Below are 26,957 nucleotides of genomic sequence, written 5' to 3'. Positions count from 1 at the left end.
ATTTCGATTCATCCCAAATTGAGCTGTGTCTTATATGAATGATCTGTGCAGTTTTTCTAAGTTCGCTGTGGAGAAAGCCTGGATAAGGAAGGAATGCTGATCTTGAAAGAGGAGCTGTTTTCCCTGTAAATAGCTTGCCCCATCGTTGAGAAAAAGGAAAGTCTGCATCAGTTACTTGATGACTGATGGCTGAAGCTCAGACGGAAGTACATATACATCCCTCATCAAGCAAGGAACGTCATTTTAGAGTTGTTTCAGGGTAGATTTACTCATTACCCACACATCATTCCCTGGAAATGTGCTGGCCAGGAACAGCCGCTGTGACTTTTCAGTGATATGACCCCAACAGCCAGCAAACTAAAGAAATAATTTAGACTTTACTAAATTATTACACACCTCTTCCATGGATTATGGACTTTGTATGTGAAACCATCATTGAATACAATGCATAAATAATGGCTGCGATAGGGATGAAAACACAGGTTTCCCCTCTCTTATGCTAATTCTTTGACCCCTCTTTGTGCTCATTTTGAGCAAGCAAGCAAAACCACTTCTCAAACCACAAGCCTTTCTTCCTCAAGTCAGTGGTTTGAGAAGTTGCCGTGCACCTTGCAGCGTGTTGCCACTAAGCTGCCCCCAGCCCAGGCCACCCGTGCACGGGCGCTAACAGCGTCTTCTGTGGGCCAAACCCCGCGCCACTGATCCTCCTCCCTGCTTCATCGTTGGGAACTTGTAAGGGCTAGTCCTCTCCTCTGCCAGCAGGGATACCGCAGTCGAAAGCCCTCCTTTGGCTCTGATAGTATGAACCGTGGATTTTTCTAGCATACAAAAACATTATACGTATTTTAACCTTTGTAAGAAGCTGATCTCATAGTACCCGCGTTACTTGTGGCCCAGAGGGCCTGATCCAGTGCTGGCTCCAGCCAGTGAAAGCGGTGACATCGATTTCAGTGAGCTTTGGACACAGCTCTGTGGACATAGTTGCGGTGATTATGTTCTCCAGTTACAGTAAGACTTAAATCCGTTAGATTTTTCTTTCTGTAGATGGGAACACTAATTCCATTTACTATATATTGCTATAGCCTCTGCCAGATTTGCTTTCCATGTGTCCTGGGTCAGAAAAAGCTCAGCAAAAATAATACGTGTTAGCAAGGAAGTACCCTATATATGTATAATACTACTGCATAACTTTTACTCATTTGCACCAGGATTTTCAATTGTTCAGTCTTCTAAATGTTGTAAAATATTTCCTGGCTTAACAGAAATCTCACTAGCAGTGTCAGCTAAAATAGCTTGTGATATATTAGGCAGATATAAGGCAGATTACAGTGCAAGCGTTATATTTCTCAAGGAGGCCCAAAGGAATGATCAAGAACAGATGGGGCAAATTTCAGAATTAGGCAAGTCCATGGCAATCTGTGATGATTTTATTTTAAATTGGGATCTTAGGTGATCAAAATCACTTCCTTAATAACGTCTGATGCTGTCAGCACCTAAATTCATTTGTATTACATGAGTTGCGTAAAAAGATAAATGACAAATCAGGGATGTTTCTACTAAAATATATTCTCTTGCAATGAAAGGTAATCGTCTGAAATATTTTTCTTTCTTTTTTCTCCAAATCCAGTGCTGCTGACAAGACGAGAGCCTTTTTATTCAATTGAATGGGATGTCTGAGAGGGTCACGTGACGCAGCGTACAGTCAATACCTAACAAAGACGAGGGTACAGAATTGACACCGCATACAATGCAAGGTTGATGTAACCACATTTTTGTTAACTCTGTGAAAAACCAGGAACATTAACAATGCAGGCTTCAGAGGGCTTCGTGTTAGAGTGAAATGAGATACGTTAATTAGATATTACTGTTAACAAGCACAAGGTTTAAACAAAAATGCATTTATTTAAGCATGAGGGGAAAAAACAGTAATTTAGTTTCAACTCTTTTTTTTTCTGAACTTCTGCTTCAGTGCTTTATGTGTTCAAACAGCTCCAAGCCGGCATCATTAAAGTGTTGACTTCCTCCTTTTGTACAGTGAGTCGCGCACCATCATTGCTGGCTTTTAGGGAATATAGATGTGCTGCAATAAAGCTGGGCAAGGAGTAGCCTATATTAATCAGAAAAATTCCAACAAAAATATACCTTCAAAAAGCAATCCCAGAGGGGGTTTGAGCACTTTTTTTTTCCCTCTCTCAGCTTCCTCCAGCTCAGTTTCCCACCACCCACCAGTGTCCTGGGCCTGGCAGGGACGGCGGCCTCGCTCATTTTTGGGACACGCAGGACGTGCTGCTCCGCGTTGGGCGCTAGCACCCAGCTGACACCACAGCTCCGGTGCAGCTCGCCCTAATGCGCCTGAGAAAAATACCCTTTCTTCAGCCCGGCAGACTGAAACGCCTTGCGACTGCCGCCTGCAGATGGTGCACTGAAGATTGAAAAGAGATGAAGGAAAAGCAGATCCTGGGGAGACTGTAACTCTTGGTGCAATTCATCACCTGGGGGTTGTCTGCTGCGAAGTGCCATTACTATGATCTGTAACCTCCTGGCCAGGAAAATGGATCTGACGGGGCTTCATGCTGCTTCTGCTCTTGGGTAATGAAACAAGAAACTGGTCACAAATACAGAGCTGATGCCCACCGAGTCAATGCTCGCATCCCACACCTCACACCTTGCAGATTTAGCCACTCCAGCATGCGTAAAAACACCGCAGACCAGACGTTTTGGTTTCCGGAGCCCTCAAGTAAACACGTGGGGAAGCAAGTGCTGCTGGGAGCGACTGCTGAGGCAGCCCGGGTGACTTTTAAAGCTTGTGTTTTAAAACAGTGATACGGTTGGTAATGATGCCTTCACAGTAGGAATAATATGTAATGTTAATATTGAATAATCCCATCTGCACAGAGGGGACCAAGCAAGAAGCAGCTGCTTCGTGGGCGGCTGAATGGGGGACTGAGCTGCGCTCAGTGGGGATTTGGATGGCGATTGCATTTTGTGTTTGTGGCGGTTTTGGGAAACGTTGCGCGGCAAGGCTGCATGATCCCACACAAAGCTTTACCACATCCTGCCTCACACACAAAGCGGAGGTATTCCTGCAAACAGTCACCGGCCTGAACCGGCCGTGCTGAGGCTGCCCACCGCCCCAGGGCTTGGAGCAGCGGGGTGACAGCGCAGGATCAGCTGCAGGCTGAGGGAAGCCTTAGCCGTGCTTATTTCCACGTTTATGTAGAGCATAAGCTTTGACTGGGAATGTTCTTCATCAAGAAAGAGGGGCTTTATCACAATAAAAAGAAAACGGCACATGCTGCCAAGATGGCTCTTGGAGCAGAGTGGTGGTGATTATCTTCGGTTATCCTTGTTCTGAGCCCTGCACAGACTCAGCATAACTCTGTAATAGTGTCTTTGAGGCAAAAATATACACGATGTTATAATGGAGACTTTAACTCTGAACTGCTTCTCAGGATTTGCCAGGTGCCCCAAAACGCAAGGAGTGGGAACCAGCGAGCGCAGACGGTAACAGCCTTCATATCCTAACCCCCAGAGCTGGCCAGGTGCTCCTCGCCGCTGGTGCTTGCTCCTGCCTTCTCTCCTCCCCAGGAAAATGAATAGAAACCTTTTTTTCAGATCCAGACATGCAAAGGTTGGTTATCCAATGGAATAACAAAGCCGAAAGTTGTGACATTTCATATGAGCATGTTGCTTAGCTTTTTGGCCAAGTGTTCCAACTGGTGTCTTAGATAGACTTGTGTAAAGGGGGAGGACAGGGTCCCTTGTGGAAGAGGCGACCCATGGCAGGGCCAGGGAGGAACGGTGGGGTCTGGGGCCACCCAAATCACACTGACTAGGGGAAAAAGATGTGGGGGAGACTGGGAAGGGAGCAGGGTCTCCAGCTTGGAGTCAGGATTGAAGGTTTCCAACTCAGCGCTCATGACATGGGCAACCATAGCATAGACAGCTGAAGAAACAGTACCAAAGAAAATCACTTTAAAGAAATGGAAGAAAGAAATCACTCTGAAACCTGATAATCTGCAGCCTGTTCTTAGTCATCTCATGGATTCTGGCTCATCTCCTCTGGGCTTCCTTAGCTGATCTGATTTTAGGTATCAGATATTTGGATAAGAGATCTTTTTCGTGACCTGAAGATACACAGAAAAATTATTGTGGCTTTTCATACAAGAGTTCAGTGCTATGGTGATTTCTGCAGTGGAAGAGGTTTGAATATCTGGCAGTGTTTTAAATCACTAGCGTATCAGTAGCCCTTCCCATTAGTAGAGCATTGGTTACAACCAGAGAGGGGGTACTCGTGCCCCACAGCAGTCGGTTTCTGCGATGCGGGGGTCTCCCTCGGCGCTCACCCCCTCGGGTTCAGTAAGGGAAGAGGCAGTTTTAGGGCACAGCTCTTTGTTGTGCAAGTCCTAATGCAGATATCTAAAGCAGATCAGATGAATCACGCTACAGAAATACTTGCTTCTCACCACTGACTGTAAAGGGAATGCAGATTTACTACCATCTAAACTGAGATGAGTTGAATCTCATCCCAAAGGTGTTAAAATGAACTAAAAACTCTTAGGGTGTCTATTTCTTTTATCCAATCTACTTCATTTTCTAGATATAATAGATATCCTGCCAAAAGCAAGAAGCTATTACAGAGCGGTGATAGAGGAATATTTCCTTGTTAATAGCCTTATCACATCTATATCTTTATAGCCTGCATGAACTTGGGAGTCCTGAGCTGGCTGTGCCATTGCCTTTCTGTATGACTGTGGGCAAATTCACTAGCTATAAAACAAAAGTAATGAAATTTCCCTTCTTCGCATGGGTGTTACAGAGTGTGAGGAGGTCAGATGCTGCAATAACTAGCATCACGTAAGAGCTTAGATACTGTTTGAAGTAGTGATTTAGCTACTATTTCAGGTGGCTGGGCCAGAATCAGCACAGTCGGGACACAGCTGAGTGAGTGGGGAGTGGGGGGGCTGAACCCTTTGTGTCTGGTGTGGAGCCCTATGTTGACTGCAGCTAACGGTGACAGTGAGCCCCTTGTCTTCCTCCTAAACCTTTGTCTGTTATATTCAGTTCTGTGCTTCTGAGATGGCTAATGCTGTTAACCCATAGTAGCTAACTTTGGTGCAGTTCTTAAAAGTCTGTCCAGCAGGTCAGGTCTCCTGGTTCTAGACCTGGGATTTCAAGACCAGGCTAGCCTTAACAACCTGTGAAGCATTTTGATGGGGCACACCGAAAGACCTCGTATCAGGGCTGAGAGCAGGGAAGTGGGTGGGAGCTGGGGTACATGCAAGAGCCTCAAGAGAGAAGGATGGAACAGGAGGAATTTGATGAGGTTGTGGGAGGGCGTGGACAATTTTTGCAGCTTCATGTTGGAAAGAGCAAAGCCGGGGATGAGGAGGCTGCAAGGGCTAGGGAGAAGAGCGTCTGGGCATGGGCCTCTTCTGGGTGGACTGAGAAGCTACGCGAGACACTCAGCCCCATGGAGAGGCTGGGCAAGGAGATCGTCCAGAGAGGTTGCTGGTGGCCTCATAGGACTGGTGAAAGCAGAACCAGGGGTCATGACAGGAGGTAGGGTTAGTGAACTCTGTTTTTACTGAGTAGATGCTGATTCAATGGCGGAACAACACCAGTAGGGGACAGATTCTGGAAAAAAAATGGAAGACCTCTGTGGCAGCTGGCAAAAGGAAAGGGTTTTGGCAGGGGGGCAGGAGATGAGAAAAGCCTCCATCAGCCATGGGGAGGGAGCCCCCTGACAGACAGGGGGAGGTCACACTGATGTCCCCACTGAACCCTGTTTGCGTTTTAGAGCTCTGAGGCACTCCAGAGAGAGCTGAGACAAAACAGGACAAAAAAGCTGTGGAAAGAGAGGATATCATCAGCCACACTGGAAATGGGAGAGAAGTCCAGGGCAAGGCAGCCCTGAAACCTGGGATAGCATCAAAAATATGTTAAACTGAAAAAACAGGCCCAATCAGGGATTTTTTTTTTTTCTCTAAATTGTAAACCTGAGAAAATCCCATGGTGGAGAGGAAAGATACTTCAGGCTGTGGGTTCTGTCATGTGAATTTTCTGCATAAGGGGGTTTGTACAAATCACTGTTAGAGGGCTATGGGAGGTGTGGAGAAAGCCAGAGTCTAGCCTAGTTTTGCCAAGCGAAAAAGAGGACATTGGAACAGACTGTTTCTTTGGCCTGGGAGGAAAACCTGAGCTACTGAGAGAGGAGCTATGAGCGCTGCGAAGGATGGATTTAAAATGAAGAAGCTGAAGTTTTGGGATTCAGATTGTTCTGGATTGCCGCTGGGTGGAAGCTGGCCATCAGCGCTTGCCTAGATTTCAGCTGACTAGTTTCAGAAGATGAGGTAAATAAGCTCAGCCATAGGTGTAGCTCTGAAACGTGTGGGTGACTGTGCTTGGGGCCTGAGAGTAGGGCTACAAGGACAGAGAGACATTGCCTTCCTCTGCCCAACCGCTCTGGCCACTGGCCTAACCCTTTTCATTTGGACTTGCTACTTTCTAGGGCTATCTTTATACTGCCAAATAAAAGAAGGTCCAGACCAACCCCCTGGTCCCGAGGCACCAAAGAGGTAGCGCCTGCAGCTCTCTGAGCCAGCCTGGCTGGGGCAGGTTTGCTTTGGAGAGGTAGCAAGGGCAGCCCCCCAACCCTTCGGCGGAGCAGGCGATCCGATGTCCCCTGCTCACATCTGCAGCCTGCCCCTGGTTTTTGTGAGCAGGTAAACCCATCAAACAAGGCACAAAGGGCAAAACAAGCAAAAAAAAAAAAAGGCAACATGAAAGGGGCGATGCGCTGGTAACCAGAGGCTTCCAGACAGGCTTGTGCTTAGTAATTAAGAGAGGACAATGGTAAAGAAAAGAGGGGTCTTAATACTAAGACTGGTTAGGAATTATACGAGTAATGTTGAATAATGATAATTAAATGCATACAACAGAGAAAAAGCAATCTCCAGGGTAAACCTCAGGCTAGGCTTTCTTTTGGGCCCTGGCTTTCTTACCACATTTCACCTGCAAGTTCTTTGAGCAAAACCCAAGAAAATGGTCTGGTGGCGGCGCCTGCAGAGGGTACGGTGGTGAGCGGAGGCAGCTTTCCTTCGAGCCCGCAAGGTGCCCGCGGCAGGGTTATGTGCCCTTCCCGGGCATGTGGGCGCGTTGGCGGGGGCTCGTGGCCCCCTCGCACCTCCCTGCCCGCCGCCTGCCCCAGAGCCAGCGGCGCCGACCAGCCAGGGGTCTGCTCCGGCAGCGCTGCTCTCCCCTTCGCTGGGCTTCAGGCAGCCCCCGGCCACCCTCAACTTTCACACTGCTTTGACACGCGGCTCGCTTGAAAAAAAAGAAAGGAAAAGAGAGGAGAGGGAGAGGAGAGGAGAGGAGAGGAGAGGAGAGGAGAGGAGAGGAGAGGAGAGGAGAGGAGAGGAGAGGAGAGGAGAGGAGAGGAGAGGAGAGGAGAGGAGAGGAGAGGAGAGGAGAAAAAGGAGAAAAAAGGAGAAAAGCAGAAAAAAGAAGAAAAAAGAAAGCTCCATTTTGGCTGTATGTGTCACTGAATAGAAACATGAAACCTATTTTCATGACATTATCTGCAAACTGTGTGTGTCCGGTTTGAACCACGAAGGCACACTTTTGCTCTCTGATAGCTTGATGGCGTTCCTAAGCAGCGTGCCAGCGCTCCACTGCCTCTTATAAACCCAGATAGAAAGATCTAATCAGCAGCCTTCACCCCTTTGATATTTCTCCTCATCATACATTACTGGCACGTCAAGAAAGAAAATACGCTCCACTGAATAGTGACAGTGTACAAGTATGAAGCAGAAAGTGTAGCAAATACAACGCTGATACCAACCTGTCTGAAATCAGATTGTCTTGAGTGGAGCCCTATAATACTGCGAAAGAAAGTTCCTCCTCACTGTTTCAGTTGTTCCAGTCTTTTTTAAACACATCAGGACTTTTTTTGGAAGATGGAGATTTCTATCAAGCGGTGTTGGCCAGACTCCAGATTTCTTCTATTCATCTAGAGCTATAACAGCACTGAACACATAGCTGTGAGTGTGAAAGCAATTTTCACCCATGCATTTTTTTTGCTTCTGTTCATTCCCCCTGTCCTTTTACAGAGCACAATAGAAGTGCTGCAGTAAGCAGGGTCAAGTAGGATATGCCAGTGAGAAATGTTAAAATGAGACTATAGGCTGCGATTATGGGCTCTAATGTGTGATGAATCCTTTTTAATCACATGATATGAACTAATGTCACCATTTATTATGAAACAACAAAGTGTCCAGCTACAGAAGGAATAGAAAGGATGACAACTGCATTTTTAAATGTTTTGTTTAAGCAAGTACAGTGTGATCTTTTTAGACAACTGGGGAAAACTAAAGTTAAAATAAGTGCAAGTATTTCCAGCCAGTTTCAGTTTGAACCAGTATTTCCTTTCAGGGAGTGAGGATTCAGTATTCTTTATGGCCCTCATGTGGGATCATATCCATCCTCATGTGGGAAGCCGAGTCAAAAATAGACTTGGTTATTAAACTAAAAAAATTTGCAGAATATTTAAATTACTTCATGCGTTCACTTAGCGATGTATTATTACATCCTTCCTCCTATTATTCCATCCTTCCTTCCATCCTATTATTACAGCCTTCCTCCAGGCTCAGGATCAGTGCATCCCTCTGAGGAAGAAGTCCAGCAAAGCGGGCAGGAGACCTGCATGGATGAGCAAGGAACTCCTGGCAAAACTCCAGCAGAAGAAGGAAGTACACAGAATGTGGAAAAGGGGACAGGCCACTTGGGAGGAATACAGGGACGTTGTCAGAGCGTGCAGGGATGCGACAAGGAAGGCTAAGGCCCAGTTGGAATTAAATCTGGCAAGGGATGTCAAGGACAACAAGAAGGCCTTCTTCAAATACATCAAGAGCAAAAGGAAGACTAGGGAAAACGTGGGCCCGCTGCTGAATGGGGCAGGTGCCCTGGTGACAAAGGATACAGAGAAGGCAGAGTTATTGAATGCTGCCTTTGTTTCAGTCTTCACTGCTAAGGCCAGTCCTGAGGAATTGCAGACCTTGGAGACAAGAGAGGAAGGCTGGAGAAAGGAAGACTCTCCCTTGGTGGAGGGGGATCAGGTTAGAGATCTTTTGGCCAAACTTGACATCCATAAATCCATGGGCCCCAATGGGATGCACCCACGAGTGCTGAGGGAGCTGGCGAATGTTATTGCTAGGCCACTCTCCATCATCTTGGAAAGGTCCTGGAGATCAGGAGAGGTGCCTGAGGACTGGAAGAAAGCCAATGTCACGCCAGTCTTCCAAAAGGGCAAGAAGGAGGAACCAGGAAACTACAGGCCTGTCAGCCTCACCTCCATCCCTGGAAAGGTGATGGAACAGCTCCTCCTGAAGGTCCTCACTAAGCATCTGGAGGACAAGAAGGTGATCAGGAGTAGTCAGCATGGATTCACCAAAGGGAAATCATGCTTGACCAATCTGATAGCCTTCTATGACGGAATGACTGGCTGGGTAGATGAAGGCAGAGCAGTAGATGTTGTCTACCTGGACTTCAGCAAGGCTTTTGACACTGTCTCCCATCACATCCTCCTAGGTAAGCTCAGGAAGTGTGGGCTAGATGAGTGGACAGTGAGGTGGATTGAGAACTGGCTGCATGGCCGAGCTCAGAGGGTTGTGGTGAACGGCGCAGAGTCAAGTTGGAGGCCTGTGGCTAGTGGTGTCCCCCAGGGGTCAGTCCTGGGTCCAGTCTTGTTCAATGTATTCATCAATGACCTGGAGGAAGGGACAGAGCGCACCCTCAGCAAGTTGGCTGATGATACTAAACTGGGGGGAGAGGCTAACACACCAGAAGACTGTGCTGCCATTCAGAGGGACCTGGAGAGGCTGGAGAGGTGGGCGGAGAGGAACCTCCTGAAGTTCAACAAAGGCAAGTGTAAGGTCCTGCACCTAGGCAGGAATAATCCCTTGCAGCAGTACAGGCTGGGGGTTGACCTGTTGGAAAGTAGCTCTGCTGAAAAGGACCTGGGAGTGCTGGTGGACAACAAGTTAAACATGAGCCAGCAGTGTGCCCTTGTGGCCAAGAAGGCCAATGGTATCCTGGGCTGCATTAGGCAGAGTGTTGTCAGCAGGTGGAGGGAGGTGATCCTGCCCCTCTACTCAGCCCCGGTGAGGCCTCACCTGGAGTGCTGGGTCCAGTTCTCCCCAGTACAGGAGAGACATGGCACTCCTGGAGAGAGTCCAGTGGAGGGCTACAAAGATGATGAGGGGACTGGAGCACCTCTTTTATGAAAAAAGGTTGAGAGAGCTGGGCCTGTTTAGCCTGGAGAAGAGAAGACTGAGAGGGGATCTCATCAACGTGTACAAGTATCTGAAGGGGGAGTGTCAAGAGGATGAGGCCAGCCTCTTCTCCGTGGTGCCCAGCAACAGGACAAGAGGCAATGGGCAGAAACTGAACCACAGGAAGTTCCATCTGAAGCTGAGAAAAAACTTCTTCACTGTGAGGGTGACAGAGCATTGGAACAGGTTGCCCAGAGAGGTGGTGGAGTCTCCTTCCCTGGAGATATTCAAAAGCCGTCTGGATGTGATCCTGGGCAATATGCTCTAGATGACCCTGCTTGAACAGGGAGGTTGGACTAGATGATCTCCAGAGGTCCCTTCCAACCTAAACGATTCTGTGATTCTGTGATTCTGTGATTAAAAATGCACTTAGAGATGTATTATTTAAAAATGTAAATTTAAGAAGTACAACTCCAATTCCAATTATTTTTTCTGTTCTAAATTTTTTTAAGTCGTTCCTTAATGGTCATTTTCTTAAGCTATAGACTTTGTTTTATGCCAAAATGAGGGAGAATAACTTTTTACTGTCGATTGTGACATGTCTTTGAATCTCTATCCAGTCTTCTAGTTATATATTACAAACGATTTCTAGTGTTCAGGACAATCATAAAGTATTACATCTGAAGGGAAAATATACGGTAGGACATTCCAGTATTATATCATCACTCAGAAATCGTGGTTATGACCCAGTCACCAAATTTGGGGGCCAGTCTGTCCAGCAGTGCCTCTTGCTCTACATTCTAGAGTTGATCTGCTGAACATAGTTTGCCATGTATGACTAACTGCGAAACTTGTGAAATATTTTGGGGATTGGTAAGCTTAAAGTTACATATTAGCTAGCTAAATTAGTAATAAATTTGAACATGTGAGTAGACAACTACTTGCATATAGGAAAGCATCACACACTGGCTGACATCCAAACTAACAGCTTTGCAGATGTTAAAAATCCCCTGTTCTTCTTCAGTATCGTCAGCATAAGGCACAAAGAGGCACTGTAGCCATTTTACTATCAAAAAAATTTAAATAGCCATATAAACCTTGCTTTACATGTAATATTTTGCTGCTTTTGCCATAGAAGCTAGGACATTCAAGTGGGCCACTGTACGGCTCACACATTAGATACTGGCTCTGTGCAAACTGGTGTGAGTTCAGGAGGGACCACCGAGATGGTTGGGGCTGGAGCACAGGTCCCGTGAGGAGAGACTGGGGGCAGAGATGGAGATAACCTTGGGGACACCTGACAGCGGCCCCCAGTGCCTACGAGGAGGTCACTGAGGAGACGGTGCCAGGCTCTTCACAGTGGTGTGTGGCAGGAGGACAAGGGAAATTGGGTGTAAGTTGAAACAAGGAAGGTTCAGACTAGATACAAGCAGAAGCTTTTCCCCCTGAGGACAGCCAGGCAGAGGTGACCCAAGGGGCTGTGTAGTCCTTGTCCTCAGAGGGTCTCAAGATCCCACTGGATCAAACCCTGAGCAACCCAGTCTGACGTCAGAGCTGACCCTGTTGCAAACAGGAGGTTGAACTGGAGACCCCCCCTGAGGTCCCTCCCCACCTGAATCATCCTGTGATTATTCTGTTATCCTCTGCTGAATGTAACCAGTTGTGCTGAATGGCCCTTCTGCACATGGCTGTTCTAGCTGGGGAGCTGAAGGGGAAGATCCAAACACTGCCACCCGGGTGGAAGGCATCTTTGGGTGTGTGGTCATTGCTCTAATTGTGTCTTCACTGCATCCTTGGTAAGGTTTATGTTTGTGGACCGCTAGGAGAGAAACCACCTCCAAATGTAAAGAGCATAAGGGAAAGACAGGGACGAAACATCTGGAGAGGAAGGAATTTCCAAACTAATTTCCAGAAAGGTATGAAACTGGGGGCATGAGATATTTGCGTCCCCAGTGACAGTGCCAGGTGCAACTGGAAGGGAATAACAAACAATCAAAGCTGCAGTTGAAGCAGATGGAGGACGAGGGGCTGCCAGAGGCGGTGAGATCTAATGGCTCGGAAGACTCACACTGGAGACTCAGCCTTCCCTCTTTGCTTTCATATTCTCCCTGTGTGAGGACCTACACAGCACTTTGCTAAGAGAAAAGTCAGAGAAAGGCATCCAGCTGCTGGTGACTGGACTTTCAGTGTGGCCTCTCCCACCTCATGCCTGCGCTTTCCCTGCCGGCTCTCTCTGACTGCCCGCTCTGCCAATTTAGTGGTTCATCCAACCGTCCCTATCCTGTCTGTGTGACATGCTCCCAGGAGGGGAAAAAAATCCCAGCTAAATACTATTGTAAAAAAAGAGTTCATTTCTTAGCTAGCTTAATTCACAGGACCAGGGAAGGGCAGTAATTCCTGGCAGTGAGTAGGGAGACTATTGGGGGCAGCAATCACTGAAGTCAAACCTCCAGCAGCCAAGTTAACTTATTTGATCACAAAACTGAGGACATGCTCTTGCTGAGCAGCATTTTAAACTGTTTGCATGTCCTGGTCAGAAGACTATGGGGGTTGCCATGCTTTCCACTGCCTTCTACCACCCCAAGAAGGACTTTTCCACCTCCTCTCTGGACTGTGCCACAGTTCTGATTCTTAAGCTTTCTGGACCAGAAAACTGCCCTGCTCACCTACTCCCTAGTCATCCCATTTCATCACTGCTATAAAGCTAAGTGTCATTGTTTGATGTGACACTGTAGACCAGCTCTAAACCACTTCCCATGGCCAAGATATCAGCATATTAGAACATTATTGGGTTTACAATTTTGAAATACATTGATTTAGACAAAAAGTTGCAAAAATCTTCCTGACATGGGCTATCAAATAGTTTTGCAGAAATGTTTTAGAAACAGATATACCATGGCAAAATGTCTTATGGGGAACAATACCGCAGTGACAGAATGTAAGAGTTTCTTCCATTTCCAAATCTGAGGGCTTCTAAATAAGAACACGTCACCATTCCCACATAGGCCCTTTCTTAGCATGGGAACACATTTTTTGTTTTTGAGGCAAAGCTCTACCTACAATTGTTTGGCTTTGTTGCCACAGGGTCTGCACTGATAGATGTTGTAAGCATTGCAAGAGCTTGCTCTGCCTCTTAAGTCTCTCCAAGGAAGATATTTTTCCTGCAGCAGAGACTCTCGTTGGGGAGTGGGGTCTGGTACCCATGTTGACATCCCTAGAAAAAGGGATTGCTTGTGTGCCACTGGTCACTACCACCATTCCAGCCTAGTGAATAGCTATAAATAAAACAAATAAAACTAATTAATAAACATATAACTGGGTGTTCTGCAGCACTAACTTTCTCTTCAAATGAAGTGTAAGGGTGACAGAGTAATTATGAGTAACGTAGCTGCATCTCAGAGTTCACTCATGTTCAAGGCTGTGTTTTTCTTGCTTGCTTACAAATGTGTAAGAAGAGAATTATGAATTATAATCTCGGTTTTTTTCCATACTGAGAAATCAGGACAAAACAGGAGAGAGAGAGGGAAAAAAAAGAGTAATTCTGCATGCTTATTCTCTTTATATATGGAAAATCTCCCCTAATATATTTGTGAGCAATATCTCTTATGGTTACTGCAGTCAAATTATATTTTAAACATATACTTGCAAAGTTTGCATCTCATTAACATTCATATGTGCTAAAATTCACGAGCAAAAGCATTACGTCAGCTCTTCAGTTTGCATATGAAATCTCTAAAACCCAAGGCAAATACTGGCTACTGCAGACAGGGAAGGGCTGACATCCATGGTGAAATAGAGTTACTGGAGACAATGGACATGGCTATATGTCAAAAAAATCATTTTCTGTAGCCTTAACACCAAACAGATGACTGCAGCGGGGAAATAAGATTCACACATCAGCTATGTATCATTTGCCTTTTTCATACAGGCTTTTTCAGTAGAAATCTTTATTTGAACCCCTTCCTATCATTATTTCAGTCCCAGAATATCTGGCAGGAGCATGGAGCAACCTTCTGCGCTTAAGAGACTAGACAAAGCACTGTGAAAAGTGTAAGCGAAATGATCAAGAAGGTTGCTGATTGCTACAGCTAAAGTACTTTCTCTGCTTGCTTGGTTTCCGCCTCCCTTTACTGACGACAGTGATGGGAGTTCAAAATGTGGCCACGGGATCAGAAATATTTTAGTGCAGCTTTGCTGGAAGGAAAGGGAAATTAAGGTCAACAACAAAGAAATGCCATCGCGTGTTATCAGAAATCATATCCGTAGATTCCCATATACTGGAAACGTATGATTTACTGCTGAATTAAATAGAATAATACTAGAACGTTGCAACACAGCACCCCATCTAAATGATCAGGATGGGAATTTTTTTTGCTTTAAGAGTGCAAAGTTAGAAAGAACTGAAGAAACTAAAGGGAAGATCAATCTAGGAAAGTCATGTTGGAAAAACTATAGGTTGGGACTGCAGCACAACTTTAGAAGTACCAGTTTTCAGCAACAGAAGAAATCCCTAAGCAGCTCACAGCTCATGTAGGTTACAACAACAGTTTGTTCTTCACTGGCTAATCAGTGTCGCAGTGTCTTCCTTCTAAGTTCCCAGGAGACTTAACATTCAAGGCAAGGTGTTGCTCTCTGAAGCTGGGGGAAGAGAAATATCCCAGGACACCTGGCTAGTTATCCCTTTTACCTCCACAAGAGCAAGAGTTATGTTTTTAATGATAGTAGAAAGAAGTTCACAAACCCAGATGTTCCCTGGGAAACCAGTAGAGCCTCGCTTGACCAACAGGTGTTGTCACCTTCTTGCACTGGCACACACTGATCTTAGGGTAAAGCTCTCGTTGCTATGGAGGTAACTTCATGAGCATGTCCATAAAGTGATCATGGGCTCCACATCCAGCCTCTTCTCTCCTAGTAGCTATATTTTGTTCATAAGGGGGATGAACATTACGTGATGCCAGTGTCTTTTCAACCCCTAGGCTTTCTTAACACAGAAGCTAACAATAGCCAAATGATCAGCTTAAAATAGCAGGAAAGAGCTATAAAGCTGCATGACTAAAGCTAAGCAGGAAAACCGTAGTGGCTGTATGACAAAAAACAACCTAGCAAGTCAAAAAGGAGAACCAGCCAGAACACCATCCCCCAAATAAGCCTTATTGAGCTCTTCCCTCAAATACTGATTCCTTTAGCTGTCAGGCCCAAACCACCTCCATTCAGGAACCACACAGCCACTCTTCTGTATTGGATGTGACAACTCTGGCCTGTCCTGGTGGACCCTGGAGTTGCATTTCTGCCCTCCAGGAGTGGGGCTGCTGCCAGCAGGTGTCCTCTGAAGCCCCAGAGCTGCCCTGTGTGGCTCAGGCAGGTTTCCCTTTCTTGTCAGAGGATTTCTGTGACCCTTTGTCTTAAAGCACTCCTACTTCAGGCCGCGGATAGATATTCCCCGTTAGGCCTGTTATGGATTTTTTTTTTCCCAAGCTGAGCTGGCTTAGCAGGGCAGCATCTATCACCCCCCACTACCCACTTTGTAAAGAGGAAATAGTAACCTCAGTTGTCTTTCTTAGTAATTATCCTGCTTGACAGGAGAAAGAGAAGAAATGACCTGCCCTACTTTGGGGCCCTGACCCAGGCCCAGGTGGAGACAACTGCTCCTATTTCTGCATCCACTTTCCTTATTGCTAACAGCCTTCCCTGCTCTTTTGTAGGCCTTAATTTGCTCCCAGTCCTCAGAAACCATGGGCTGGCTGGGCTGAATCCACCCCAACCAAGGTCATGGTCACTGGAAAAAAAAGCCCAACGCTGGACAGAAGAAGTATAGCAATTCCCCCAGGTTATTGAGCTAAATACCTTTATTTCTTCTTTGATTCACTCAATCAGGGGTAGGATTCACCCCTAACCATCCAAGATTACACATCTAGTCTTGGCTGCATCTACAGTCAATGTACAAATATGAGCCTTTGCTAGAGTAGGCTTTTCACATGAGATATATACATCTGGAAATACCACTGTCTCCCCTTTGCTTGTTGTGGAGCCTAGGTAAATAGGATGAACTAGCTGCACAGCATTTTAGGCAGCTAGAGTTGGATGAGCCTTGGTCTGCCGTTCCCCTGGGGAGCTAGAGCATGCGGATAAAGAGATATTACCTGAGAACTAACATTTTGTATGTCTATGCTGTAAGATAGGTCTGTCTGTTGTGGCGGTCCATTATAAAGCGAATTTCCTTTCCCCAGTCCAAGTATCTCCTGCATCTGATCAGCTGCTCTGAGCTTTGCCGTTAAGTATCCTTGGACTTATGAGAGACCTCTTCAGAAGGCACAGCTCTGCTGGGAGGGAGGGGAAGGGCATACAAAACTCCCAGCAAATTGGCTCTTGCTGCTCCCTGTTGTGTCCTGAGAAAAGCAAGAGCCTAGACAGTCTCAGTGGCAATATAGGCATATAGAAACTTAAATAAAAATAAAGGTAGACGCGTGTCTACTTCTGAGATGTGAAAATAGGGTCACCACACACTTTTGGTAGGCGCATATAGGAAAGTCACATAGGATCAAAGCTAGACAGAATTGACTATTTTCCCATCAGAGAAAAGTTTGTTCCGGTCTGCAGGAGGTAGGCATTTCTGTAATTCAGATTTTTTCTTTATTTTATTGCTAATATAATGCATCAGAATAGAAATAATAGAAAAAGAAATAAGAGTGTGGAAATGCCTCTTCTGGCTAGGTTTTAAAAATAATTTCCTTTAGGATGTAATTTTTAGGTTTGAACCATAGCTTGTAGAAAGGCGAGGAATGTCTTCCAAGCTTCTATATTAAAGCCATAAACTCTAGAGTACTTTCCCATTTTAAAGATAATTCACCAACATCTACCAGCCCAGCTATTCAATATGTGAATATTGGGACAATTTTCATAATAGAGTGCCTTCCTTCACTGTTACATCCCATTTGGAAACTTCCCATAAAAGAGCATTCTATGGGGGGTATTGCCTAAGAAAAACCTTGCAGACACTTAAAGGCCAACCATGGTTTTTTCAAATACACCATTCTTATGTAGATAATTTATGATAGGAGACTCAAGCCCAGGAACTTTGCATCACATGCATTTTGTCATGTTGGACCATTTCACACTAAATGAATGCTTCCTGAAATTATCTCACTCTGTTGGAGTTTTAGAACAATTTTATTTTTAATACAACTGTAAATTCTAGCAAATTGAACGCAAACCAAAATACTAACAAATGAACTGTTTTCTCTCATTTTTATATTCCTAGCTAATCAGATTCAGTGGCATCAACGTCCTAAGCTCTAAGGGAATGCAATAGTAAGACTGGGAAGGCTACAGAGCTGATAAATTTAAAAAATGTTGAGCATGGCAGGGTTGGGGATATAGTGATCTCCTTACAGCATCCTAATTCTCTGCTCTGACCGTAGAAGTCAATATTTGCTGAGCGACAAAGTGACTCTAACATGCCTCCTCCCAGGCTGCTGCAAGGATGGAGACAAACCTACCCTCTGACAGCTGTGTACAGCTTGATATACCCTGCTTCTTAAAGCAAGGAGTGCAGAGGTTTCTTTGGAGGTTTTCAGTATAGAGCATATGGGAAAGAAAAAAGAAAGAAACTGAAAAATTCCAACATTTTGGTAAAAAGGACCAGGTATGTTTTCTCAGGAAACATAGGAACTGTAATTTTCTTTTGCTTGCCATTATTCTATGTAAGAGAGCAATAACTTGTTCTATCGTAGAGCATCTGCCTGGAAGTAAGGATCCTGTATGAGATCTGTTCAGAAAAGGATGGTAGTGTTTATCCTTAAGCAAATCAGTTCAGACTGCCAGGGCAGCCTGAGCTCATGGCTCTAATGACTTTGTCTGCCTTGCCTCAGACATTTATTTTACAACCTGCATAAGGGTAATGTAATATAAATGCAATGTAAAGTACATGCAATAACATTAACTGAGATTAAGGTGTGTAAATGATGAGATACTACAGCAACAAGTAGGCTGTTATATGAGCTTCCTATTTTTATCTCACTGGGATCATTTTTTCCCTTTTTCTCAAAATAAAACCAAAACTCACAACTTACATTCCGGGCAGTAGCCAGAATATAACTTCTAAACCTGACATTCAGCTTGTCACTGGTTCTGTCTTTGCATCTCTCCATATCTCCTTTTTATTCTAGTATCTTATCTTTAACATGGGCCTGTAGCTGCAACGCACCAAATGTCATATCTGTGCAGCATCTACAGCAAGTTTGTTCTGGCAGAAATCATCTCCAGCCTTTCTGTGTGACACAGTACTAAGGGAAATGTGATATTCTGCCATTTGACTCCAACTCCAAGTTAATCTCCTAACTAGATGCTGAAAGTATTTCAGCTCTCTCTATATGTTAACCATGTTCCCTCCAGTTTTCTGTAAACAAGTTTTCTGTTTCAGTTTTCAGTTTTCAGAAAGTTAATGTCTATGGGAAACAGCAGTTCGATAACAGCTGAAGTCCCCTCCTTTGACAGATCAGAGGCACCATGTTTCCTCCACTCTAGGTCTTGAGTACTTTCAGCTGGGATCTCAAGTGCCGGCATAATGGAGGAGAAAGAGTAAAGCACTGAGTGTCGATGCACTTTTGGTGCTTGACCCCATCACTAGCACTGTCAGCAAGTTGCTTTTTGTGTTGGGGGCTTTTGGTGTGTAAACATCTGCACAGGAGGAAGGAGACAACAGCTGGGCACCGTCTCCTGTCACTGCAGACTGGGCGGAGTCAAGTCTGCAGCCTAGAGGCTCCTTGCAGTGCTGCCTGTCCCAGTGCCGTCTTGTTCAAGGTCTAGGTCATGTCCAAGTCCACTCCAGAGCACATGCTCTCCAGTTTCTGAGCTCTGAAAAAATATCTGTCAGCTAGAATTGCCTTCCAAAATCAACCACAGCTAGATATGTTTCTACCAAAGGATTCTAGGGCAGAGATGACAGCAGTCAAATGATCCCCTAGGAATGCAGAGCTAGTAAAATGATGTTATAAAAATTGTTGTCTTAGCATTACCAGACTGCAGCAGAAACCCCATGATACACTGGAAGAGAACACTTTCAGCAGGGGGCCTCCCAAGGCAAGACCGTGAGCTCCTCTTGCTTCTGTTGGTTGTCCCCGTTTGATAAAGAGGCTGCGCTTGGCTTTAGCCACAAGCACAGTACTTCCTTGGCTGCGTGCTTTCAAAAACGAAGTCTCACTGCTTAGATGATCCCACGAAACGTAATGGTCCAAAACCTGGGAAGTTTATTATCATCATCTGGTGCATGGAAAACTAGTTAACACAGATAATCTCCCATGATGGACAGAACATGTCTGGAGCTGTACAGTGCTTGCCTCGCTCAGATCGTTTCCCCAGTGGCGCTTTGTACTTCCCCGTCAATCATGCTTCAGTGCTTTCCACGTTACAGGGAACCCCCGTCACTAATGGCAGCTCTTCAAATTACCCCTCCGTTCAGGGCTTCCCTCTGCAGTTACTCAGGCTTATATTTTAGGGACTTGGTTACACGTAACTCAGTTGAAAGAAGACTACAGTAGCTCCTGTGGAACTACATGGGGCAGCTGGAAGGGTCATTAGCTAATTAGTGAAGCTATAGAACGAAGCCAGGATTTCTAGCGCTGTAGTAAAAAGTGAAGTAATATACGGAATGAGTGTTGTTGTGATTAGAAATAGAGCATTTTTGATGCGTAGGTTGTTTTCTGCAAGACTCAAAGTTTGCCTAGACCACACAGTTTCCTAATTACACTTGCTGAATGTTAACTATTACTTTATGTTTTCTTTTGGGCCAAAATTTTGCAGTCTTTTCTTAAAAAAATACTGCCTTTCCAGTGGCTGAAAGTACCTCTATACACCATAAAGCTTTTCACCTGCAAATGTCAAAGCACTTCACAAACAGATGAAAGTCACTGCCCCCATTTTACAGATGGGGAAATGGAGATATTGGGCAGTGACAGGACTTTCTCAAGGTTAATGCAAAGGCATTGCCAGCAGAAGTAAGCTTTCATAGCTGTTGGATTAACAAAGACTGTACTAAGAATTAGAGATTAACAAAGAATGAGTGTAAAAAGAATGTACTGAAATACTGGTGGATCATTTTGGAGACGAGTCAGTATAAATTAAGCTATTAAGAAAGAAAGCTACTAATAAGAAATCACTTATTTCATAAGAAATGAAGTGAGTGCCAAAATTTCCCTGCTGAATGAGTCCAGTCTTGACAGGAGGTCATTTTTAGAAAGGGTAACTCTGCCCAAATAGCACTCCCTCAGAAATGCCGGGCTGACACGGGCAGGAATTACAGACTGCAATTCCTAACCTTTCTGACATGAAATTAGAGATACAGAAAAATCAGTCAAGTCAACAGATCAGTTGGATTTTTAAAACTCAAAATGTGCTTTTCTGGCTTGGTGTCCTGCGCTTTGCAGTTATTCTTCAAAATAAATCAGCTGAACTTGCAGGAGGAAGGGCCATGAGGGGGATTACGCTTCCAGGGCCCACTTCACTGTGTCATTCATGCCTATCTCTGAGCAGCATATTGATAACACAGTGTTGTATACTGAAGGGAAAGTAGTTGCTTGGTAACTACTTTACATTTTAGCCTTAACCCTTTAGCTCTCCTCTTCAGGGTACCTATATGGAGTTCATACTTGCAGACAATCAATGAATTAAGGCTTTGACGTCAATTAGTAGATCTTAGATCTTTAAGTTTTTATCTTACATGCAGAAATTTGGACTATTAACCTGAAAAGCACAGCTCAAAAAATTCAGTTAAGCACTACTGGCCAAAAGACTAGCCAGCTAGCCAAGGTCACAACAGCGACACACAGCAGAGGGCTGCAAGAAGCCCAGCTGGGATTCCCTGCAGCCATAGGTTATCATTCTTGGCCAACAGCTGGAAGTAGTTAAACATAAGCAAGTTCCCTTTGCGTATCATGAATGATCATTTGTTATTCTTCCAGTGCAAAGTATTCGTAACTCAAGCATGGATTTATTCTACAAACAAGTCCTTTTTGGTCTGGGTGAGGCAGTAGGAGCCCAACTGATCCGCTTTACAGCTGGCTAGTTTGGGGCGGGGGCGGTGAAAGTACAAAGACTGATGACACAGTTAGGCAAAAATATAGCCAGAGATGCTGTTGCACAGGATCTTGGTGTGACTGGGCTCCCACTGCAGGCAGATAAGCATCCTTAAGTGAGCAGATTCCAGCATGTGCGGATATGTCAACACTGTTCACCGCAGCAGATTGGAGAGGTGCCTGAGGGAGCCTTACTTGAGATAACTTGGGGACTGAAACCAGAATAAGAGAGTCAAATCAAGAACTCATTGCTCTGTGAAACACTTGGTTCAAGGAAAAAAAAATTCTGAACCACCAAAAAAAGCAAAAAACTCCCTCAGGGTGCCATGGCTGGACAATACTAGCCATCCTATCAGGAAAACTCCTTTTATTTTTACAGGCAGAGCTCTCTCTTTGTCCTTGGAAGTCGTCCCAGAATCAAGCAGGCTTCTGATGTCTGGATCTCTTCATGAGGTGTGTTTATCTGTCAGATATTTAATTTGCATGGCCCTGCTTCATTTTTCATGACCTACTTTACGGAGCATAAGCCAAGTACCTTTTAAGTTTGGATCTTTTAAGTCTGTCATCTTGTAAGCTATCTTTTAAGCCTGTCTCAAGAAATCAGAAATGAAACTCAGCTTAAAATTAGGCCAAGGGAAAGTTCAGAATAAAGTAAATCAATAGGTAAGCATATTTGCGTGAGGACTAGTTTTAGAAAAATGCTGAGACACACCCAGTTCTAAGGGAAAATGGTCTCAGTTTCATAAGTAACTCTTGTTTAGGTGCTTATGAACAGATATATGAGTGGAGATTTCTAGAGGCTCTAGGTGGCTCATAAGCACAAATCAACACTGATTTTCAGCAGAACCTGCAGATCCTCATCATCCTGAAAACTCCTTACCGGGCCTTCACAAGGTCTAATTTTAGGCAACCCATATAGTCAGTGGAAAAAAATTGCCTAATCTTTGTTAAGTGATTGATGTTGCCAATCCACTCTAGTGAGTGAACTCCGTAAACCTGGTACAGAACTTTTGCATTTTGGATAGCTGTAATATTCGTGATGTACAGGCACTAGCATCTGGCATAGGTATTTACATCTCCAGGGGGCTTTCTGAAGCATAGGTACATCCCACTGATGGCCCCCAAGGTCCTGAGAAGACTGCCTCTAGTGAGATACTCAAGTGGTTGGGTTCAGTATTGCCCAGGTGGTCAATCCATTCCAACTGCGGCCTGACAGTGTCCAGAGAGATGCCCATGACCTCAGAGGACGTAGACTGGCTGGTTCAAGGAGATCAGATGACTCAGCAAAGTCAGGTGGCTGGGAATCCAAGCACAGTGCTTAAGCAAACTTTGAGGGAAGGGGTAGCACCAATAATGGTACCCCACGGGATGGTACAGAAAACTCAAGGTATCAGCACAAAGGCAGCACCACTCCACACACATCATATATCAGAAATATTACCCCAAAAGAATCTTAATAGTCATTGGATTACCCACAGTGTAGACAGGCCACCTATAAGATATATAGAGAGATTTCCATAGAAAAATGATACCCAGATTATGCCCATGCGTGACCAGGTAGATGGTGGTGTTTAGTCACAGTAGCTAAAAATGCTTGGAAGTGAAGGTTATGGACTGTCTTTTAGCTATGCTAACCTGGAACTGATGTTTATCTTTAAAATGATGTGTCAGATAGGCTGATGTTTTAGCCTGGGGATTCCAGACTATGTCTGGAAATGTGTGATAGCCACATAGAGACTGTAGTTAAGTTTCTAAGAAGTTCCCCCAAAACCCAAGGTCTACAAATGCAAGGGAGGAACACCAAGAAAAGGGACCTGTGAAATCTCTACAAACAATCTGAAGAGCAATGAGATAACTCCTCCAAAGGATATGTGGAAGGACACATTAGAAAAAGTGAGCAGGGAATAAGGAGAAGATGAAGGTCTTCAAAAAGAAAGGAGGACAAGAAGAGCGTGGCTGCTTGTGTCAGAGGCTCCTGATGGGCCAAGGAGCATAAGTGTGAAGCACCAATTCTGAACTTTGGCCAGGAAGAAGTCATTAAATGTAGTTTAGTGTGTGTAGTGAGTTAGCAGCAAAAGAGGGAAGACAGAGTGAAAGAAGTCAAGAGTGGAATGGAAAAAAGGCACAAATTCTAAGCTATATTGATTGAATTTGAAGATGCAGTAAGGTGGGTGGTGGGAGACCCAAGTGGAGCCAAAAAGTTTTACTTTGTTTTTTCAGGCTGCACTAAAGCACATTGTATGATGGGAAAGACCTTGAGGATAGGCAAAAGGAGTAGGAGAGAAGAGTGGACTGAGATGAGATAAGAGTGGATGTGAAGAAGAATACGGACAAGGAAAGACAGGGGATCATTTTACCAAATGGAGGTAACAGAAGGAGAAGGCAGAAAACAAAACTTCTACATCTCTGAGAGCAGTTGCAGTAGGGGAGGAAGAAATGTGAGCTAGGGAAAGTTACACTATATTCTGAAGGGATTCGTAAGGTCCTTTGTAATAAAATGAAAAAGTGGAGGAGGATGAAGAATCACAGTTGCCCTGTTGAGGCAGTCTTCCTCTGTCACAAACCCTACCTCATCAGTCCAACACTAAAATTGCCATGGCTGGACTTGACCTCACATTGTCATAGCCAGCTATTCAGCCAGACCTGCATTACTGTAGGTGACAACTGGGTATTTGCCCACCACAAGCAGCTAATAAGCCTAACATCTTGGTATAGGACACTCGGTAGGTAATGCAAAAAAACCCAGGCAACGTAGAAGATAGTCTTCTAAGTGCAAAGATTCTTTATAGGAACAGCCCAAATTGGTTCAAACCTGGCACGGGCCATGATGCCACCTCACACAGGTGCACTATGCACTATCTTGCATAGTTTTTCCGAAATATACTTTGCAATGCTTTCAGTTTACGCTCTTTTGGATTCAGTTGTGTTTGATCTTTTCTTGGCCACTGAATATTGAAGTTTTTTTAAAGGGCTACTTCAAATTTACCTCTGATTCAGAAAGCTCACTCCTGTCCCAGCACAGAGCTAACTGCGTATCTCTCTAAATGCTTGCTATCACATTGTGACAGTCCCGATCATCATCTCAAGGAGGAAAGTGCGGACAACTTCCTTGATTTTACTCAGCACCAGTGAGACTGCACCTGGAACACTGTGTCCAGTTTCATGTCCCTCAGTACAAGAGGGATGTGGAGAAACTGTAGAGAGTCCAGCAGAGGTTGGTTGGGGGCCTAGAGCACAGGAACCCCAAAGAGACATTGTGGGAGATGGGCTTTTTTAGTCTAGTGAAGAGGAGGCTAAAGGACAGTGTAAGAGGAGTCTACAACTACTTGGAAAGGAGTTACAAGGACAATGAAGCCAAACTCTACTTGGTAGTGGCAGACGGCATAAAAAGTGGCAAAAGTGACAGGTTGTGCCTTGAGAGGTTCAGAGTGGACATTAAGAAAAACATGGGGGGGTACTGCAGAATGGAAACGGGTTACCCAGAGCTTGTGGGATCTCCATCCTCGGATGTACTCGAGGTTTGGCTAGACAGAGCCCTGGCTGAATTGAGATAGTGTTGGGCATAGTCCTACTCTGAGCGGGAGTTTGGATTAGAGACCTCCAGCTCAGCATTTCACCTCCACCTCAATCAGCATTTCTATGATTCTACAATACTCTTTACCTTCTCTCCTAATACACGCATTCATGCAATTCTGGCAGATATTAGCTACTTAAAACATGCAGTCCATGTATTTCTCTAGTGCAGTCTGAATAAACAATAATCTTCAACTGCGATTACTGTAGGCTGAGTAACTAAGTGGGTGTTTTAGCAATGGCTGGTATATCGTTTATAACTGAAAGTTATACAGAAGTTAATCACGAAATCAGAGAAAAATTAACATGATATTAACTTATCTAAAGCTGAATTCATGCATTCTGGATCAGATTTACTCTTCACACACTTCCATGCCTTTTACTACTTTTGAGGGCTTTGCTGTAAGAAGACCCTTTCTGAATCAAAGAGGTAACTCAGTTAAAGAGATAACTCAAACATTTCAGATTTAGTGAACCATCTAACCAACTCCTCCTCTATACTTGCTTAACATTTTATTTCAGCGTACATGAATGAGTTAATGCATACATATCCCAGAATAACAACTTGTCTGACAGCTATAATGTCACTTTTTATTTAGGGGGAACATTTCTGCTGTCACTAAAATACCACAGATGTAGCCAATTGAACAAAAACGGTACTGTCTAAACAAACTCTGCAAACAATGGCTAGTTCCTAGCGTCCGAGGTTCAGCAGACCAGCTACGTTCCAGACAATGCTGAGTTTGTTCAAAGCGTAATACATTTAGTTGTGCATGCTTATATATGAGTTATTGTAAAGTTGCCTCAGGCTAAATTAATTCCTGCTGCACCACTGAAATGGGTGTACTTACAGCAGAGATTAATTTGGCCCATTATGTACTAAAGTTCCAGATCTTCCTTTAAAAAAGAACTATTCTTTCTACAATTGATCTTGTTCACTACAGCCATTTAAACACAAAAAAAACTCACCTGTGTTACACCAGTGTAATGGAGTTATACTGGATTTACATTGTTGCAACTGAGAGAATTCTTTTAGCCAGAAATAGAGACCGCCACCCAAATTACGTGCAGATCATTGCACTTCTCCTATACATCACGAAACTTGTAATGCACATTTTAGTGTCATGCATGACTTGCTATAGCAGCTGTAGGAAAAAGGAGTTCAGAGTCACACACAAACCTCTGTTAAAAAGTTAGGTGACAGCTTTAGCTGTAACAGATTTTAACACCAAAGCAAATATGTTTAAGCTTCCCTATTACGCATGGATGACAAGCAGCCTATACTCCCTCCGCTTTACTTTGTAGCAATGGGATTATTGTCCTGGCTGGATCATCTACAGCGATGGCACCTCAGCACTCTGGGTATAAAAAAAAAAAAAACGAAAAACTTTCAACTCAAGGATGAGGGAATGAGATCCAAAATAACAAACAGGTGTCTAAAACACAACTATAGCTGGAATTTTGGTGCCTACAGGGAAAAGCACAGAAATTACCCTGTCATCACCACCTCCACTTTATTTGGCTTGACACTACATGACATAGTATACCTTACAACTTCCCTTTATGTATTGCATAATAATTTTAAAATAATAGAAATTAGGAATAAGAAGTAAATTCCAAAATATTTTTTTAACTTTATTTTACTTTTCTTCCAAAACGATCATCTACATTTTTTTCTAATACAAAATGCTTTAGTGACAATTTCTCAGATTTTGCTTCATGGAGAATATGTGAAAATATATTGCATTTTGATTTGAAATCTCAGTATTCCCCATGAAACAGAAATTCTGAAAGTCAACTGACCTCAGTTACAACTAAGATCTTGCAGTGATGAGCTCTTATTTCACAGGCCAGGCCAACAGAAGCAGAGACAATCCTCTTGCCAAAAACATTTTTCGAAGGCCTATAGTCTTGCCGTAAAAGAAAAAACCTTTTAAGTAGTAATGGCTGGCAGGGCAGAGCTGGGAAGAGCTGGGAAGGGGTGCTCAGGGCTGGAAAAGTGAGCGCTGGCAATGAGCCTAGAGGTGGGGTTCATGTCAGTCCT

General features: G+C 44.4%; 1 protein-coding gene across 1 annotated transcript in view; it reads right to left on the bottom strand.

Moving 5' to 3' along the window:
- Positions 1–1,400: 1,400 nt before the first annotated feature.
- GJA3 (gap junction protein alpha 3) overlaps positions 1,401–26,957 on the bottom strand; it is a 46,106-nt gene continuing 20,549 nt past the window's right edge. Inside the window, exons 3-4 of the mRNA XM_068930276.1 lie at positions 4,010–4,127; positions 1,401–2,584 (exon numbers count right to left, since the gene is read on the bottom strand). Coding sequence (XP_068786377.1) covers positions 4,054–4,127 — 74 coding nt within the window. The 3' untranslated portion in view covers positions 1,401–2,584; positions 4,010–4,053. The remainder of the gene's footprint in view (positions 2,585–4,009; positions 4,128–26,957) is intronic.

The sequence above is a fragment of the Struthio camelus genome, chromosome 1 (assembly GCF_040807025.1).
Source record: "Struthio camelus isolate bStrCam1 chromosome 1, bStrCam1.hap1, whole genome shotgun sequence".
Classification (NCBI taxonomy): domain Eukaryota; kingdom Metazoa; phylum Chordata; class Aves; order Struthioniformes; family Struthionidae; genus Struthio; species Struthio camelus.
This window is presented reverse-complemented; position numbering and strand designations above follow the sequence as displayed.